This window comes from Sarcophilus harrisii, chromosome 1, assembly GCF_902635505.1.
Source record: "Sarcophilus harrisii chromosome 1, mSarHar1.11, whole genome shotgun sequence".
Classification (NCBI taxonomy): Eukaryota; Metazoa; Chordata; class Mammalia; order Dasyuromorphia; family Dasyuridae; genus Sarcophilus; species Sarcophilus harrisii.
This window is the reverse complement of record NC_045426.1, coordinates 581,658,289-581,678,216: the sequence shown is the minus strand read 5'-3', so window position 1 is coordinate 581,678,216 and position 19,928 is coordinate 581,658,289. Positions and strand designations below refer to the sequence as shown.

Sequence of the window (19,928 nt, the reverse complement as noted above, 5' to 3'; positions counted from 1 at the left end):
GGATATTTTAATCACCCTGATGTGGGAGCTGTAGAAAGCAATGGTATGTTTTGTCATCCCAACATGTAGTGTAGAAAGCACACTACAGTTGAGGATATTTTAAATTTAAGATAGTGTTATAACTTTTCAAAATCTTAGCACAAAATCTTAGCACATTCCTTCTTACACTCCCTCCAGCTCAGATCCTTTACATTTCATATGCAGGTCTGGTGGTGTTATGCAGATTATAACACATGAAAAAATGGTTTATCTTCATTTACCAAGATATCACTGCTACATTTATTTATGAGGTGTAGATAAACTTTTCTAAACATATATAGTCATGTTATTCCACCTTTGTTTTGCAGGCTAAAATAATAAAACTCTAAAATAATATAAAGACTATATATATAAATAAAATAAAGACTCTAAAGCTACCTGTCAACAGAGTACACAAATTATGTTTCCCATGTTACTGAAGGATTATTATGCTATCCTTATCCCCATGCATATTTTGACAGTCTTTGAAGGATTTTGTCCAAAAGGAGATTGTTAGGACAAGAATATTACTCATAGATTATGAGGGGTCCTCAAACTTTTTAAATAGGGGGTCAATTCACTGTCCCTCAAACTGTTGGAGGGCCGGACTATAATAAAAACAAAAACTTTGTTTTGTGGGCCTTTAAATAAAGAAACTTCATAGCGCTGGGTGAAGGGGATAAACGTCCTCAGCTGCTGCATCTGGCCCACGGGTCATAGTTTGAGGACCTCTGGATTAGATTCTAGCTTAAAAGGTTGAAGAGTGTTGCTGTGCTGTATCTATTAAGAGAGTTAACACAGATCTATTCCCTGCCTTCTAGGAGCTGTACTTTATAGCCTTTTTTTTTTTTTTTTTTTTTTTTTTTTTCCCCCTGATCCTATTCCAAGTTGCTGAGCTACAAATTTGCATCAAGATCCAGAGTTATTTGTCAATTATCTTTATTCACATAAAGGGAGTAGAGGGGAAAGTGGCTATCCAAAAATCAAGGCATGGCTGTTAGAACATTTTTTGTGAAATTGGTAAAGAATGAAGGCTTTTTTGGGCATCCTATAAATGCCTACATACTACTTAAGGATCCTAAAATAGGATGAAACCCATACAATTTACTTGGATATTTAAATATCTAGTATGTAACCATGTTGAAAATAAACTTAGTTTTTCTAATTTACTGATTGTAAAAATTAAGCTACCCCCAAATCAAATAGTTATGGCTCACTTTTTACTGGAGATTTAATTAGTATAAAAAAAATTTTAGTACTTAGGACCAATTCACATGACTATCATAGTAATGGTAGCCAGATTGCAAGAAATTCAAAGTGAAAAGGTGGTAAATAATTAGAAGCAAGGAGAATAGACTAGTATTTCTAAGTAGCACATTGTAAGTCACTTTTATAAATTAAATTTTGGAAAATATTAATTAGGGATAAAACAAAACTTGTGAAAATTTCAGTAGAGCTTAGATTTGCCTTGTGTTAGAGACAGTCTTTTTTTTTTTTTTTTAATAATTATAAAAATGAGAAAATATTTTAACTTTTTAATAGACCAATTCCTTCTAAATAGAATATGAAATGTATCTCTTCTAACGATTTCTCATTCTTTCTACTCAAGATTCATAATCGATATGAAGGCAAGGATATTTCGAAACACAAACGGAATTTGGCCATAGCAGGTGGTGTAACATTGTCTGTAATAGTATCTCCAGTAGTAGCTGCAGTAACTGTAGGTAAGCAAACTCTGAACACCTTCAGGTACTTCAAACTTAATTTTCATTAATATTTTGAGGAAATTATAAATAAGGAATTTTGAAGTTAATGTTAAATATGAAAGTTTCGATTTGAACATGATAAAATATGCCTTTTGCAATAAAAACTAATAATAACTTATGTGTTGTGTGTCTTCATATTTAGTGTAGAGATTGGAATCTAATTCCAATGCAGATTATTAAAATTTTAGTGAAATAAATTACTTTTGTATACATAAGTTTGGACTCTGGCACTTTTATTTTGTATTCATCATCTCTTTAAAATGCTTTCCAAATCTCATTTTTTCATTGTTTTACTTTTTGGTTCATAGTGACATTTAATTTAAATTCTCTCTCTCTTTTTTAAGGCATTGGTGTTCCTATTATGTTGGCTTATGTTTATGGAGTCGTTCCAATATCTCTCTGTCGAAGTGGAGGTTGTGGAGTGTCAGCAGGCAATGGAAAGGGAGTCAGGATTGAATTTGATGATGAAAATGATATAAATATTGGTGGAACGAATATAGCAGTAGGTAAGCCTGTTAACCAAAGGAAGCATATTACCTGATAGTAAATACTTGAACGTGATCAAGTATGATCTAGTCATAAGATTTGGGTTTGAATCCTGGCCTTTGCCATTGACTCTCCCATTTAACATTGGCTTTCTCATATTTAAAGTATGGAGAGTTGACCAAAATGAAAGGAAAAAAAAAGATCTCTTTCAACTCTAAATTAGAGATTCTGTAATCCTAAGTGATAGAATCCTACTACTCTTTGTATTTATTTGTTCTGTTATGAATGAATGAAGGCCCGTTTTAAGTAAAAGTAATTAATTACAAAATAAAATCTTTTAGGAAAGGGATATGCAGTGCAGTCCAAACTTAGATCATCTTATTAGGCTTCCATATTCAATTTATCAAGCATTTATTAAGCACCAATATGTGCCAAATGCAAGGATAAAAAGACATAACTCAATGACTTCTTTCCTTGGGCTTCCTTCTACTCTGTGAGTAGATATCACATATCACACTGACATATTGAATTTGCAGTTCATTAAACTTACAGATCTTCAGATCAACTGATGATCTGTATCTTCCCCCATACTACTGAAGCTGATTTTTTAAAACTCAGGGGTAAGACTTTTCATTCATCCCACTAAGTTTCATCTTAATAGATTAATATCCTGTCAAGATATTTCTGAATTTTAATGATCAGTTGTCTATTGTGAGAGTTGTTTGTCCCAGATTTGTATTATCTGCAATTCTCTGTTGGATAGGTCTATTCATCCAGTCACCTTCAAATCCATCTAATTATGTTATCAAATGTATTTTCCTTATCTTTTGATTTAGTAATAGTATCAAAATAAGAAGTAAGTTTAGTGTGGTATGACTTGATGAAACCATGTGGCTTTTCATAATCAACACTTTCTTTTCTAAGTGTTCCCTGACCACCTTTTTAATAATATGTTCTCACATTTTGCCAAGAATTGAAGTTCTATTCATTAGTCTATATGTATAGCTTGAGGACTTTATTCTTGTTCTGAATATTTTTTTGGGGGGGGGGAGGACAACCCTTCTCCAGTCCTTTGGTAATTCTGTTCACCATAGTCATTAGCTTAACAATCATATTTGATGCTTCTTTTAGGTCTAGGAATATAGTTAATATTGGGCATACGACCTGAATTCCTTAGGAGCAACTACTTGCTTTTCATACTTCATCAGAAAAACAGAATCAAAATAAGACTTTTAACAGCTCTTTTTTTCTCTTTATTGTCAGTTTTATCTCACTAGCTTCTCTTCAGACCTCATTATCCCTTACATTTCTGTAGCATTTAACACTATAAACTTCCATCCCTTCTTTAATTATCTCTCATCCCTTAGTTTTTGTGATACTTCTTTTTCCTCTTATAGTTCTATTTCTACTTTTATGACTCTTTCTTGGATCTCCTGGAGTACCTTCTTTTTTCTCTGTTCTGTGAGAGTTTTCTAATAAAGTCCTGTCTTTTACTCTTAATCTCTTCATTTGTGCCTTCTCCATCACAGATAGGCTTCTTTGAGAAGATATTCTTTTGCACTTGAGGTTCAGTCCCACACTGAAATCTAGTACATTTTTATATTTTGAGTACATATAATGAGAGTGATACTTGGATTTTCTGCTATTAACTTCAATTCAGTATGTTCAGAACCAAACTAACTTTTTACTATGTAAAACCTAACACTTCCAGTGTCACACTTTCTTCCAGTCACCTAGGCTTAAAATTTCAATCGAACTACAATTTTCCTTATTCTCCCCCATCCCCCATCTAGTAATATCTTAAATTCTGTCAATGTGTCTTTGTAGACTTCTGGAACTAGTGGTCATACTCTAGACAAACTTATTTGCATCACCTCAAAATAGCAATGAATTGACCTAGTAAAATAAAAGAACAATAATTTTTAAATGGATAATAAATTTTCACAGGGGAAACTTCATAGAAAATCTAGTGTAAACAAACAAAATAGAAATCCTTTTATAATGAATAATAACAACTATAGATATTATCCTCCATAAGAAAGAATGGAATGAGGGGCGGGGGAGGGAGACAGGGGAACATCCAGAGAAGTTTAAAAGCACAATGAAAGAATTAAAGGAAAATAAGAGGACAGAAATTAGGTCTTTTAAAGAAAACTTGATCATTTCTCCTTTACCAAAGCAAATTAGTGAATTTTCCACCATAAATTATCAAGTATATGTATCTATAAATACATGCTTCATGTCCACATGAACCCTTTGAAATTGAAGTAATTATAACTTTTCATTTAGTTCAAAACTAGTCAGATCTTTTTGAGAGATTTAGTCAAATCCCATCTTGTTGCATTTTCTTGATTATATGTTCACTCATTGTTTATTAGTTGTGTTGTTTTTATCAGCTTCCATCTATCTATCTTATGTTGGAATTTCATTTTTATCTTGAAATTTTCAGCTGTTATAATCAAACTCATTTCAGTTTTTAAAAATGTTTTTACTTAGATGCGACTTCAGTAGCAGAAGCACGCCACAACCCTAGCATAGGTGAAGGCAGCGTTGGTGGACTGACTGGTAGTTTGAGTGCTAGTGGAAGCCACATGGATCGAATAGGAGCCATTCGAGACAACTTGAGTGAAACAGCCAGCACTATGGCACTAGCCGGAGCTAGTATAACTGGGAGTCTGTCAGGAAGTGCAATGGTCAACTGTTTTAACCGGTAGGAAATGTTCTCTATACTATTGATAACCATGTGTAAATTATTAAGCTGGTTGTGGAATCATTAGATCCTAAGACATTATCAATGAAAATTACTTCATCAAATTGAACTGCCCTTCAGCCTATAAGGTTATAATTTACTACTAACACAATTCTAATAGATTCATTTTGTTGTTTAAAGTATAAAAAAATTTCTAGTTGACTGTCTTAACTTTTCTTCTCTTTGATTCTGCAAGGCTAATTTAATATTCATAACTTGTAGCTTGCCATAATCACATATAAATTTACCTTTTAAACAAAGTATTATGAGAATTTAAAAATAATATAGAATAGGTCAAGAGTTCCTTAAGTTAATTAACTTTTTTTTTTCCCCCTGAGGCAAATAGCGTTAAGTGACTTGCCCAGGGTCACACAGCTAGGAAGTGTTGAGTATTTGAGATCAGATTTAAACTCTGGTCCTCCTGACTTTAGGGCTGGTGCTCTATCCACTGCCCCACCTAGCTGCCCCTATTATTTAACTCTTAAAAGAGTTCTTGCTCTTAAGTACAAACACATACTTTGCTGTAGTATAATTCATTTGTAAAATACATATAATTTGGTCACTTTTATCATAGAATATTTGGGTTCTTTTTTGTGTGTGTGCAAAATGTTATTATTCAAAATTGATTCTAAGTGTAGTTAATTTTGAAATATTTTTGAAACAGAAAATATGGGGTGCTAGAGTCTGAAAATGAGAGTAGATAAATCAAAATTTCAAGATTTGTTTCATGTTTCTGTTAGTAAATATACTCAGCATTTAGCTCATAATTATCAGCATCAAGTCCGAATTACTAGTACAGTATTCTTGTGTTTCAGTTGACTTAAGTAACCAAATAAGAGTACTGTTTTAAATGAGTACTTTGGAAAATAATTTTGTAGTTGTTTCTATAGTAATCATTCTCATTTATATGACTGAATATTATTCTTTCACTAATTTTTAATACATTGTAATAGTGCGTGGTAATTGCTTAAAACTTTAAACTTTTCTCGTTTATTTTTTTTCCCACCTCCCCAAGGTTGGAAGTACAAGCTGATGTACAGAAAGAGCGGTACAGTCTAAGTGGAGAATCTGGCACAGTCAGTTTGGGAACGGTTAGTGATAATGCCAGTACCAAAGCAATGGCAGGATCCATCCTAAATTCCTACATCCCATTGGACAAGTAAGAAAAAAATTTATTAGATCAGTTTTATAAGAGAATTAAGTCAAATGATCAGTTTGGATAATGATTTTAATCAGCAAGTTTCTCATGTTAGAATGTAATACTATAAAATTATGTAATAAAATTGCCAAAGCAAAAGAATAATTATAAAAGGAGTATAATTATAGGGACCAAAAGTTTGTTTTTTTTTGTTTTTTGTTTTTTTTTAATCTTAAGTCCTTCAGAGTAAGTATGGATGGGAAACTTTTTTTTTTTTTTTTTTTTTTTTTTTTTTTTAAGACAATAGTGGTTATAGAATAGAAGTGGATGTTCTCCAGTCCTGGTATGTTGATTAGGAAGGAAGTAAAGTTTGAACCTAGGGTGGTGTAGTAAATTGAGTGCTAGACCTGGAATCAGAAAGATTTGTCTTCCTGAGTTAAATTTGGCCTCAGACACTTAGTAGTGGTGTGACCCTAAGCAAATCATTTAACCCCATTTGCTTCAGTTTATTCATCTGTAAAATGAGAGTTGGAGAAGGAAATAGCAAACCATTCTAGTATTTTTGCCAAGAAAACCTAAATCGTTTTCTGAATTGGACTTTGAAGCCAATAGGCTTCAAGAGAAGACTTAAAATGGGTTGAAAATATTTTTTTCCCCTTAAACCATACTGAGTTTTAAGATTAATTCTTCCTATGTTAATTTGGCTTAGTGGATTTTATAATAGCTTTTTACTCCCTCCAAGAAAATAGACCTTTGTTGTACCAGTCAAGTAAATGTAATGAAAGTTTAAAAAAAAAAAATTACAACTCATCTTGGTTTGGTTGTTTTTGAATGGCATTTAAGCATTTTAATTGTATTGCTTTGAAGTGATTTTTAGCATCATAATCAAATTTAACGTAATTTATTAAAGTGAATTTCTCTTAAGACTTAAATCAGATGTTTATATGCATCATGAATTTTATATTTCAGAGAAGGCAATAGTATGGAGGTACAAGTCGATATTGAATCAAAGCCAGCCAAATTCCGACACAATAGTGGAAGCAGTAGCGTGGAAGATGGTAGTAGTGCTCTTGGCCGTGGTCATGCTGGTGGTTCATCTGGTGGTGTGCCAGAAGGTAAATCCAATGCCACCAAGTTGTCCAAAGAAACAGCAAGCAAAAAACCTAAAGGTAAACTGAGGAAAAAGAGTAGCATGAAGATAAATGAGACCAGAGAAGACATGGATGCACAGCTGTTAGAGCAACAGAGCACGAACTCCAGTGAATTTGACTCTCCATCTCTCAGTGACAGCATTCCGTCAGTAGCTGACTCCCACTCGAGTCATTTTTCTGAATTTAGTTGCTCTGATTTGGAAAGCATGAAAACTTCTTGTAGTCATGGATCCAATGATTATCATACACGTTTTGCTACTGTTAGCATTCTTCCTGAAGTAGAAAATGACCGATTGGAAAACTCTCCCCATCCAAATGGCATTCCTGTGCTGACCACCCCTGCTGAAGTTCCACCAGTGAGTTATATTGCTGAAGAGCATGAGAGCAGTGTGACAACTGCCAGTGTAGATCTCTGTTTTGGCGGGGGACTAAAGGAAACAAATAACAATGATTCACAACAGGTTATGGAATTAAATACTACAATTCAGACTGAAATTTAGACTTGTAAATGCTGCAAGATATTTACCACTGAACAGCCCTTTCTGGAGCTGGTTGAACTACCTGTGACTACTGTAAGTTTCAAGTTACCAGCAGAAGCCAGGTTTCATAATAATGATGCAATTAGATTTTATATGGAACAAGGCAGAATGCTTCATGTGGATCTTAGTTACCAAACTTTGTGAAGTGAAATGAAGCTTTAAAAGTGCATTATAAAAGGACAATAAACTATAAGATCAAAGCTAATGTTTTGTGTGTTTGCCACAAAATTTTGCTTTAAAGTACATACATGTGTATTCAGATAGAAATTTGGCTTAATTTATAATATATAAAATACTAATGTAGTTCAACATTCTCACAAAAACTTGAGGCTTTCTGATAAATGGGTAGTTGCAATTTATTGAAAACCACTAAGGGATACTATTTAAAAGAAACATGAGTCTCCCAGAATCCTTGCAGGTTATTCTACAATAGCTGATGTCCTTTATAACATTTCTACTCATAACTGGGCACAATTGTTTTCCCTTCTGGGATAAATCATATGCAATGTGGATATACAGAACTAAATGCAGCCCATTTACTACTGTTTGGATACTTGTACACTTTGAGCAATGTTATGGCAATTTTTGCACAAGTTTGAAATAGAGAAACATGGTACGTGGTATATCTTGTATAATGTTTATATCATCTTACTAGAAAGGTATAATGGTAATTAAGTAGACAGACAGCAACAAATATGGTAAGATATATACAAAATGTAAAATAAGACTCCATTGGTTTATAAGCATTTTAAAGAAACAGTTACTTTTTTCATCAAGGGGAAGGATGTGCCCCACTGATTCTTGGTGCCTTTGGAATAGACTGGGTTTTAAGTGCCTGGTTGATTGAGGATTTTACTGTGTTGTTTTCTGGAACATCCTCTTTGGCCACCTTGGATTATAAAGAAAAACCACAGAACCCAAAATGACTGTGGTAGATAGGGAAACACATAATTCTTGTTGCTAATGGTGATGAAAAAGTATTAGCCTACCAAAGACTCACTCAGGCATTAGGGGACAAGTTTTACAGCAGTTTGCAAAACACATGCCCATCTCCAATCATTGATTCAAAGCACAGTGCAGGCTCACACAGGTAGAAAATGCAGTTACCCAGTATGGCCAGCTTTATTCCCTTTAACTTTGCTTACAAAAGAAGTTGACGCTGGCCAAAATGCATGCACTGTTCACTTTCCTGCCTAATTCACTAAATGCAAAGCAAGTGATTCTGAAAAAAATAGTAGTAAAAATGTTCTATCGTCTCTGTTTCTTGTAAGTATTGCCATTATGGTGCTACCGAGAGTTTTGGCTTGATTAAAAAGAAATGCCATGGGCTGCAGTCCTCTTCCATGATTCTTCCTTACCAGTTCCATTAATATGCTTATAACACTAGTGCCAGTTATGTTATTTGATAATGCTTGTTATGATATTTGTATATTTGTTTGCAATCCAATTTTGCTCAATAATATGCGTGTAAACTGCATACCTGAAATAAATCTCAGTACTAATATTAATGTCTTTTGATTTGTGCGTGAGCTTCTTTTGTAAGTACAGAATATCATTTACTATGTAATTTTCCAAAATTACCAGCAATCAAAATATTTCTAATTCTGAGCCTAAAATTACTAATAGATCTCAGGAGGTAGCTAGATAAAATATGAGAGCTGTAATAACTTGGTGATTTGAACACATTTGAAAAAATACTCTTGTTCCTTCAACCAAATGTCCTTTGTTAGGGTTTTTAAAGCCTTTCATCCCCCTCGTTGCCCTTCTTTGGACTCTTTGTCTCCCTCATCAGTTTTCTGCCTAAAGTTAATAAGAATTGAACACATCACTGTAAGTGGAGTCTGATCAGGGCAGAACTACCACCTCCTGGACACAATGCTTCTTTTAATGTGACCTAAAATTGGCTTTCAGATGAATTACTGTTCCGCATACTTCTGCCACCTTGTATTGGTAAAGATGACTTGCTTTTACATTTATCCCTATTAAAATTTGATTCTAGTTCTCTAGCCTGTCAAAATCCTGGTAGTCATCAAGTACATTAACTATTCCTCCTGGCTTTATAACTTGCACAAATTTGATAATTTTTTTTTTAATCTCTGAATAATGGTTTAATTCAACTAAACAAATCAATAGCAGTTGAGCTTGGTCCCTTCTAAAATGTTGTATGCCATTAATAAATATATACCTCATTGATGACTAGCATTCAATGCAATCACTTCTTTTCAGCTTCTGACTTAATTCACTTAAAATCTCCCAAAATAATTGGTAACTTGCACATAATGGAAGACATGGACAAAAACTCTAAGTTTATGAGCAATATGTATGATGCATTAAACACCACAGGTCCAAGTACACATTTGGTGTAGAGGGTTAGGAGATGATGCACCAAGTGTACATCAAACTAATTATTTTGGGGTTCAGTCATTCTACTAGTTTAGATGCACAATTCACCATCATCTTGGTTACATATTTTTTACAAGAATAACATGAAAGACCTTACTGCTAAAATGTAGGTAAACTGAACACTATTTCCTCAATCTGTTAGTTTAGTCCATCAATAGAAGTAGTAAGGTTAGTCTGGTATGACCTATTTTTAATGGCACTTTTTTTTCTCTCCTATTGATTTATCTTTCTCTACTCCTATGATACTTTTCTTATTTACAGCCTTTAAAGGCCCCAGACAGTTGTTAGTGTGCTAAAGGGAAGTCCTTCCAGGTTAGGTGACTTGACTTAATTACAGGCCATAAACTGTATGCTCTTTCTTTCTTTTGAGTACTGGTTTCTTGTTGGGTATATTTTTTCCTTTCCTCTGAATTCTGAAAATGTGACTTACGTCTGGGGATATAAGGGACAGGAACAATTTGCCCAACCATCTAGCATTCTTTGTTTTGTTCTTAGTATTTATTATTTATTTTATTATTGGGTTAAGTGACTTGCCTAGTGTCAAGTACAGCTTGTAGGCAGGATTTGACTCCAAGAGCTGATGCTTTGTCCCCTGGACTACCTAACTTCCCTTAGCATTCTTTCTTACCTAGTAATAAGCAATTGTCAACCCTTTGTCTCAAAGACACTGAAGAGTGTAACATAAAACATGAGCACTATATTAGATGTTGACAGCTGCAACCCAAAAGAACAAATATAACCTTCTTGGATCCCTTTCCACTTGTATATCTATAAGGTGAGATGTGCTTTGCCTGTGGCAGCTGCTAAGTAAATGTTAGTGACTGAAAATTTAACTCATACTAGATAGTACTTAGCCCTGAGGTTTTTGTTGTTTTTTGCTATTGGATGAGGTTTCTGCAGTCATTAAATGCCACCTGACCTTTTATAATCACAGGCTTTACTGTGATTTCAGTGGTGCCATCTGCTAGGACTTGGAAAAACATGTGTATGTAGGGAATTTCTTGGAAAGACATTGATAATGGTTAGATGTGATTCCTGTAATTCTTCAAGTTATTCTCAGTAGTCAAGTTTTATTAAGATTCCCAGCCTTTTTTGTCAAACATTTAATTTAAACTCCATCTGAAGTTTAACAGTTTTAGCTTCTTTTATTGTTATATACCTTCATAACATTGGTGAACCCTACTTACTTTCCTGCCTACCTAATAATTGTGTAACTTTTTTTCCTTCTGAATATCTTTGCCACATCCCATATAATTCCAACCCAACATGTGGCAAATCCTTCTGAAATACATTTTTAATACATTTTTAAATGATTTCTTAAGTATTGTTGTATATATATTTGTGACTTTAAATGCTTATCTTCCTTTTAGTTGCCTTTTAACTTTTTATTCTAGTATGTTATATATATTATTCATGTTACATTCTCAATTTGTAGTTTTTCTTTAAATTCTATAGCCAGGCCCTTAGACAAATTACGTGAAAGCGTTTTATATATAACAACTCTTAGGTGATAGCACATCACTTAAATTAGCACCTCAAAAAATTTTAAGAAAATTGATTTATATACCTTACAAGGTATATATTATATACCACATTATATATATATACATAAATTTTCTTAAAATTTTTTGAGGTTGGCATTATAAATTCCGTTTTACTGATGAGAAAACTGAAGCTGTTAGGATTCAAGGGACTTGCCTGGGTGAAGTCACATTGTTAAAAAGTCTCAAGGCAGAATTTGAATCAGGACTCCGTACTAAGAGAGTCTGTGCTCTTTCCATTACACAGTGATGGTTCTCTGAAAAGGAACGTGAATATGCAGGAAAAGCATCTATCTCTGAGAACCTGTCAAATCTATTGTTAATCTTTTTTTTTTTTTTTTTTAATGTTTTGCCTGGAATTTATCAGTTTATTTTTAGATCTGATTTTTACTTACATCTTCCTAGTATTTAATTTTTGATTATTTGATTGTATCTTGAACTTGAAACTTGAAGATCAACAGTTATAAAACTCCTGCAAGTCAGAGAGCTAGCTTCTTGTGAGTCTCTTTGATCCCTATCCTATCTCTTAGGTAGGTCAGGAATTGGAAAAGAAAAGTTATTATAGAATTTTGTAAAATTGTCAAAAGGTTCCCTTATTTCACATCAACACAATCTTAAATGTAAAACACCCCCTGTGCTGTTTGCCTAATGATAAATATTGCTCCTTTCCTTAGCCATTGATGCTGTGTCCTTGTCAGGAGGAAAGAAGTATTGAGCCACTTCAGAATAACCAATTATTGACCAAAGCCACAAACTAGCATATCTGTTATATCTCTAAAGAACAAAATCATGCCTTTTAGTTTTCTATTCCCCACGGTATGGAGGACTACAATATAAAGGGATAAAGAACAAATGTCAGAGTTAAGAGGACACCACATTTATGATGGTGATGATAATGGGTCTTTGAATATACTATTAAGTCACTTAGAAGTATCATGCCTTAAAATGAATTATTTAAAATGTATAGTAGAAAAACAATAAAGGTACTTGAACAAAAGTTTTGTATTACTATTACTGGAAGAAAAAACACTCTATTATAACTTGGTGAATGGGTAATGCAGTACATGCCTCCCAGAAATTTGGTATAGGTATTGTTTTTTCCCTTTAAAAGATTTTCTTTTTTTCACCTAAATAGAGAACTTTGCTTTGGATCCTACATTTTGGTAACTTAATACACAAAATTATTTTGCAGTTGACTAGTGAAATGACTACAAGTTGCATTTGTTGTCTTATGTTTGATAATAGAAAATACCTTAAGAATCACTTAGCATAATCACCTCATTTTTCAGATGGGGAAACTGAAGACAACACAGGGTAAAATGAAAATGACTTCCCAGATCACACAGAGACAAGGCTTCCAAACCCAAGTCCTCAACTCCAAGGCTGCTCTGAATCCACACACAACTTTAAAACATTTTTCATCCCACATGTGTGTGTTTACTTGAAAGGAATTGGAATGTGTATAGACAATTTTGGGTACTAATTGTACCAAATGAATGCAGTCAACAGACTGTCCTTAGTGGAAATTTGTCATTTCCTTCTCTCTAAATGCCTCTAACACAGAGATGAACATAAGTGAGTAACTGACAGAACCAAGCTTGAAATCAAAAAGCCCCAGGACTCAAGTCCAACACACAAGCTGTATAGCCATGAACAAGTCACAGTACTAGAATGACCAAACAGATCACACAAAAATTTGCTTGGTCCTTTGGAGTATTCTTAAACTGTCAAGATTCTTTAAATTAGTGTAGTGCTGCTAGTGGGTTGTTTCCACACAAGAATTTCCCCACATTGGTGAAATCACAGGTCTGAACCAAAAAAGAAAAAAAATGGAGCTTTCAAACCATTTCTCCATAATGAGTTTTTTCTTGAGTGATCTAGGGTCTCAATTCCCTTATCTGTAAAATGAATGGGTTGGACAAAATAAGGTCTCTTCAGTTCTGAGTCCCATGATCATCAGGTTTTAACTTATCAAATAAAGAATTGGGGCTGATTTGTTGATTTGACAATGCAAAGTAGTGTGGTTTCCATCCGGGAGAAAAAAGTCCATAACCTCTTAATGAATCCAGAGCCCCCTTCAGATATTTTTGGTATGGAGGAAGAGGATATCCAGGGAGCATCTGAGAAGAATGGGCCAGTGAACTTAATGGTATGCTTTTACCCTGTTCAGTTCTTTAAAAGAAAGGCTATTTGTTTCAGATTTTTAAAAGTTTTCAAAGAAAAATAATTTCTACAATGAAAAAAGAAAATAAATCAGAACAAAGTTGAGGTGGGAGAAACTTTGGCACATAGGATCATAATATTTGGAGTTGGAAAGTTGCTCTTAAGTATCAAAGTCAGGTTCAAACCTATTTTCTTTCTCCAAATCCATAACTCTTTATTAAACCATACTTCAACCTGTAGGGGGGGTTTTTGTGGGTTTTTTTTTTTTTCAGTTTGGGTTTGTTTTTTTAATAATTGATTTTCTGGAATTCAGAAAAGTATAGATTTGATGATTTGCTTCTTAGATCTATCTATAAAGTGACATAGGTGCTTTTTTGTTGCGTTTTTTAATTTTTTTAAATACATGCAAAGATAGTTTTCAACATTAACCTTAGCAAACCCTTGTGTTGCATTTTTTTTCCTTCCCCTTTGACAGCAAGCAATCCAATATATGTTAAACATATGCAGTTCTTATAAACATATTTACATATTCTTCGTTCTGTGCAAGAAAAATAAGATCAAAGGGGGGGGGGGGTGAGAAATGAAAAAAAAAAAGTAAAACAAGCAAATAAAAAAAGTGAAAATACCATATTTTGATCCATACTCAGTCTCTACAGTTCTCTCACTGGATGCAAATGGCTCTATCACAAGTCCATTGGAATTTGCATGAATCACCTCATTGTTGAAAAGAGCCAAGTCCATTAGAATCCATCATCACATAATCTTGTCACTGTGTACAATATTCTCTTGATTCTACTCACTTCACTTACCATTGGTTCATGTGAGAATCTCTAGCCTTTTCTGAAATCACCCTGTTCATTTCTTATAGGACGATAATATTCTATTACTTTCATGCACCACAGTTTAACTCGGTCATTCTCCAGCTTATGGGCAGTTCCTTGCCACTACAAAAGGGGCTGCCACAAATAGTTTTGCACATGGGGGTCTTTTTCCTTTTTTATGATCTATGGGATGGATATAAGCCCAGTAGAAACACTGCTGGATCAAAGCAGAGTTTGATAGGACTTTGGGCATAGTTCCAACTTGTTCTCCAGAATGGTTGGATCAGTTTCTAACTATGGCAACAATGCATCAGTATCCCAGTTTTCCCCCACCTCCAAGATTTATCTTTTCCTGCTACTTTAGTCAATCTGAGAGGTATGAAAAGGTACCTCAGAGTTGTCATCATTTGCATTTCTCTATCAATAAGATAGGAGTTGCAATTTTTAATTGTCATAAAGTTGATTTGTCATTTTGTCAGCAGAGAATACTGAGATAAAAGTCAATAAAAGAGACACTGGGATGACCCTTGTCATTAAATCTGGAAGACTGATACTTGGGGCTCCCTGTACTTCTAGGGCTGTGCTAGATACTGATTACACAGAGTGAGAAACATTTGTATGCAAAACTACTTGGTCTACTTATCTTAGTTCTCAATAAACTCCAAGTAAAAATAATTCTGCCAACATAGGGGACCTCTGCTTTTTGAATCAGTACTTGCTAAAGAATGTGAATGCCAGTCTTTTAAAAAGAGAGAATCTGTTTAATTTGCCTTTTCTAGACTGCAAGTAGAATAGGCATCTAGGACACTGTATCATTTCTACTATTCCTTTCCTCTCAGTAAAACATTAACCTCAAACTTTTCTTGGGAGTTCCTTTTCCTAACTGCTCTTAATGCAGACTTTCTTCAGTACTTGGAGAGCTCCCAGTCATGTCTTCCCCCACAACTGAGGTAGATGATTATGCTTATATTTCATATTCATAAATTAGGACCTGCCCTGCTTTGTATAAGTAAATCATGGTACTATTATGGTTTTTCTCCCTGCCCAAATGTTTCCGTATCTGCTGTTTTGCCAGCTCTGTCTGAAGGATCTTGAAATAAGAACTTTTGGTGTTAGGAAACACTCAGAACAAAAAAAATGGTTCCTTAGTGTTGTGAGGATATAACATATGTATGTATATATATAAATATGTATGTATATATAATCTAAAATTACATGCTCTGTGATCTTTCAAGGAATGAAAACTAATCAGCCTCAATTATTTTAAAATATATTTTTGTTCCACTAAGTATTTCACAATTTAATTTTTTTATTTGAATTTTTAAAAATTGAATAAAAATGATTCTCTCTCATCATGTAAGAAGGCAAGCAATAAGATGTTACACACATGAAATTATGTAAAACCTCTCCATATTTGCCATGTTGCAAAGGAAAACCAAAAAGTAAAAAAAAAAACCATGCTTCTTAAGAGCTGTCAGTTCTCCTGATTGTACCTGAATATAGACTGAAATGTTCTATCTTTTTTATTAAACTTAACTTTTCTTGAGGGTTTTTATTTTCATTAGGATGGGATATCTATATTTTCCTTCATAACTTGACTTTTATAGAAATGTTTTGCATAACTTCACATGTGGTTTCTCAACTGTGGGTGGGGATAAGGGAGATAAATTTTGTTTTTTAATGTAATGAGAAAAATACATAAAACTACTAGTTAATTTTTTTTTTTAAGTTCATCAGGTCTTTTTGAATGTGGATGACATATTTCATCAGGGTGCTTTGGAATCATCTTAGATCACTGTCTTAATCAGAGTAGCTGCTTTTCACAGTGATCATCTTTACAAGTTGCTGTTACTGTGTAAAGTGATGTCTTGCTTCTGCTTACTTCACTTTGTATCAGTTTATAAAAGATTTCCCAGATTTTTCTTAAACTGTCCTGCTTCTCACTTCTTATAGCATAATATCCCATCAAAATCATTTGCCACAATTTGTTTAGTCATTCCCCAATTAATGAGTATTTCCCCAACTTAAAGTTCTTTTCCACCAGAAAAGAGTTTGGGCATGACTCCAGATTGCTTTCTAGAATGATTAGATCAGTTCACAGCTTCAACAACAATACATTAATGCCCCAGTTTTTCCACATCCTCACCATCATTTGTCATTTTCCTTTTCTATCATGTTGGCCAAAGTCAATTTGATAGGTGAGAGGTGGTGAAGTAGTTTAATTTGCATTAATAGTAATTTTAGAGTATTTTTTAAATTACTATTGATAACTTTAATTTCTTTGAAAGCTGCCTGTTCACATGCTTTGATCATTTATCCACTGAGGAATGGCCACATCAGCCTCTATTGTTAATTTTAGGGGAGATCTGGATCTTTATTTCATCATGGCAGGGATTTCCAGTGTGGAGATTCCTTCTACAATTACAAATCTCTAATCTTAAAAAAACTTGATTGAGATAGGAGTTGTTTAGGAGTAGCTCCTAAGATCATCTAAGAAGGTGATTTAAGTATCAGACATGGAATATGAAGTCAGTTCTTCCTAATATTTGTGTTAAATAGCTATGGTTATTATAAGGAAAATAAGAGAGAAGTAAATGCTGAAAAAAATCATTCTTGGATATTACTGGGGACATGTGAGAATCCTAACTTATTGTTGTTGAACTTTTCACCCAACTGCCTTGAGGGAAATTCTAATGAATTTATCTGATCATAAGTAGCTAACATTTTAAACCTCTTTAGCACTTTAAGGTTTGGAAAATGTTTCAAATATGTTATTTCAATTGATCACAACAACCCTGTGAAGCAATTGCGATTATTATGGCCATTTTGTAAGCAACCAGGTAGTAGAATAGATAGATAGAATGAGGACACTTATAGTCAGAAAGAGAAAGAAAGAAAGAAAGAAAGAAAGAAAGAAAGAAAGAAAGAAAGAAAGAAAGAAAGAAAGAAAGAAAGAGAGGAAGGAAGAAAGGAAGAAAGAAAGAAAGAAAGAAAGAAAGAAAGAAAGAAAGAAAGAAAGAAAGAAAGAAAGAAAGAAAGGGAGGAAGGAAGAAAGGAAGAAAGAAAGAAAGAAAGAAAGAAAGGGAGGAAGGAAGGAAGGAAGAAAGAAAGAAAGAAAGAGAAGGAAGGAAAGAGAGAAAGAAAGAGAAAAGAAGGGAGAAGGAAGGAGGAAGGGAGGAAAGAAGGAGGGAGAGAGAGAAAGAAATTGATCCAGATGCTAGTTATTGATATTTCACAGGTGACGATTTTGAAAAGGAGTATACTAAGGCTAAGAGGGTCCAGGGTATAAAGTATGTATGTAGTATGTATTTGAGACAGGAATTGAATTCAGGTTTTCCTTTTCCTGAGTCTAGCACTGTACTACTTAACCATCTCCCTTACCCAACATGTACTATGTTAAGTAATTATACATCCAAATCTTTTGCTTGATCTGCCTTTCTACCTTGCTTGCAGTAGTGCCACTGAAAGTATAGAACAGAAGAGAGGAACCAAAACATTCCAAAGTATTGGGAACAGAAGACTGAGCAATCCCCAAGCAAGCTTCAATATTCAAGTCAGAAAGATTTCCAAGCCTACCACTCTAACTAAGCAGGTCCCATCAACAGAAGTAACAATAATTGTAGATTCACTATCATCAGGTCCTTATTTCTTCCCCTTTGGTCTTAGCTACAGGTATTTCTTAAGATTGGTCTCTAGTATCAAAAATAAACAGTGATGGGAACTGGTGGGGGAAGATAATTTTTTTCCTAATATGCCAAAACTTTCTCTTTTTTGGATTATAGTTTAAAAGTCCTCACTTCCATTAAAAAATTACTTAGAGCCCCATACTTCCTAGGGGAAACCTTTTTTTTTTCTTTCTAATATAAGATCCCAAAAAGGATGGGAACTGCACCCATGATTTCTTTTGTATAGGGAATTCTAGGAGGAGGAAATTCTCATGCAGGTCTTCTCTTTCTTTGTTGAAAGTTGCCTAGAATACTGAGATTAAGTGACTTGGCCCAGAATTCTGAAAATGGTTTAATATCCTACCAGCATTAAAAAGAAAAAAATCATGACCTCTCTGCGTTGGTTCAATGCTATATGTGGTAGATTAAGATTTGGAGATCTGGAATGGAAAAATAACATCTTTAGGCCTAAACTATCACTTGCTAAACAGATGTTGTTTGTTTAATCTATATTTGAGAAAGAAAACACTTTCTATTTTATCATCAGTCAGGCAAAACTCTTAAATGATGCATGAATTTCCCTCAAACCAACTGGAGCTACTTGTTGAGGGATTTGTAGGGAATAGGTAGAAATGGGATGGGAGAAGGAAAAGGAGGAAATCTTACTCCATTATTTGAAGGGAGCAATTTTTGATGGATTAAAATTGACTGAATCTGGAAATTGTCCTCTTACCCTCTTAATTATAACAAATTTCTCTCATTCTGGGAATGTGGCCTATCTACAAAGTTCACTTAATCCTATTGTACAGGTGGGAAAACTGAAGTTAAGACAGGTTACATAGCCACTAATTAGCACCAGACCAGATCTGATTTACAGCTTTGGACTCATTGGTTATTCTGGTTTTTGTCATGAATAAAATACTAAAAGGAAAAAAGAAAATCAGTTCAAATAGTATTTTGAGACTTCTGCTCCTAGCTTCTATTGTAATGCAAAGGGGAATCAGAGGAAAACTATTGGGTTATTATCATCCTGTGCACTGGAGATTTTTATACAATAAATAAAAACAAACACTTTGATCTTTCTCTCTATTGGTCTGTGTCCCCCACCTTCTTTAAAACCCAGTTCCAAGACTTGCATGAATTTATGCTAAGTGAAGTGAGTAGAACCAACAGAAAACTGTACACCTCCATAACAAGAATATGCAATAATCAATTCTGATGGACTTGGCTCTTTTCAACATTGAGATGATTCAGACCAATTCCAATAGATTTATGATGGAAAGAGCCATCTGCACCCAGAGAGAGGACTGTGGAGGGTGAGTGTGGGTCACAATATAGTATTTTCCCCTTTTTTGTTATTTGCTTGGTTTTTATTTTCCTCATTTTTTTTTTCTTTTTGAGCTGATTTTTCTTGTGGAAGATAATAATTGTAGAAATATGTATAGAATAATTGCACATATTTAACATATATTGGATTATTTGCCATCT

General features: G+C 33.9%; 1 protein-coding gene across 6 annotated transcripts in view; it reads left to right on the top strand.

The window, feature by feature from the left end:
• The window catches only part of RNF19A (ring finger protein 19A, RBR E3 ubiquitin protein ligase), a 56,507-nt gene extending 47,142 nt beyond the window's left edge, over positions 1-9,365 (top strand). For all 6 annotated transcript variants that reach the window (XM_031947057.1, XM_031947055.1, XM_031947054.1 and 3 more), the window contains 5 exons: positions 1,628-1,742; positions 2,129-2,290; positions 4,767-4,980; positions 6,035-6,178; positions 7,127-9,365. In XM_031947057.1, coding sequence (XP_031802917.1) covers positions 1,628-1,742; positions 2,129-2,290; positions 4,767-4,980; positions 6,035-6,178; positions 7,127-7,808 — 1,317 coding nt within the window. In that variant the 3' untranslated portion in view covers positions 7,809-9,365. The remainder of the gene's footprint in view (positions 1-1,627; positions 1,743-2,128; positions 2,291-4,766; positions 4,981-6,034; positions 6,179-7,126) is intronic.
• The last annotated feature ends 10,563 nt before the right edge of the window (positions 9,366-19,928 follow it).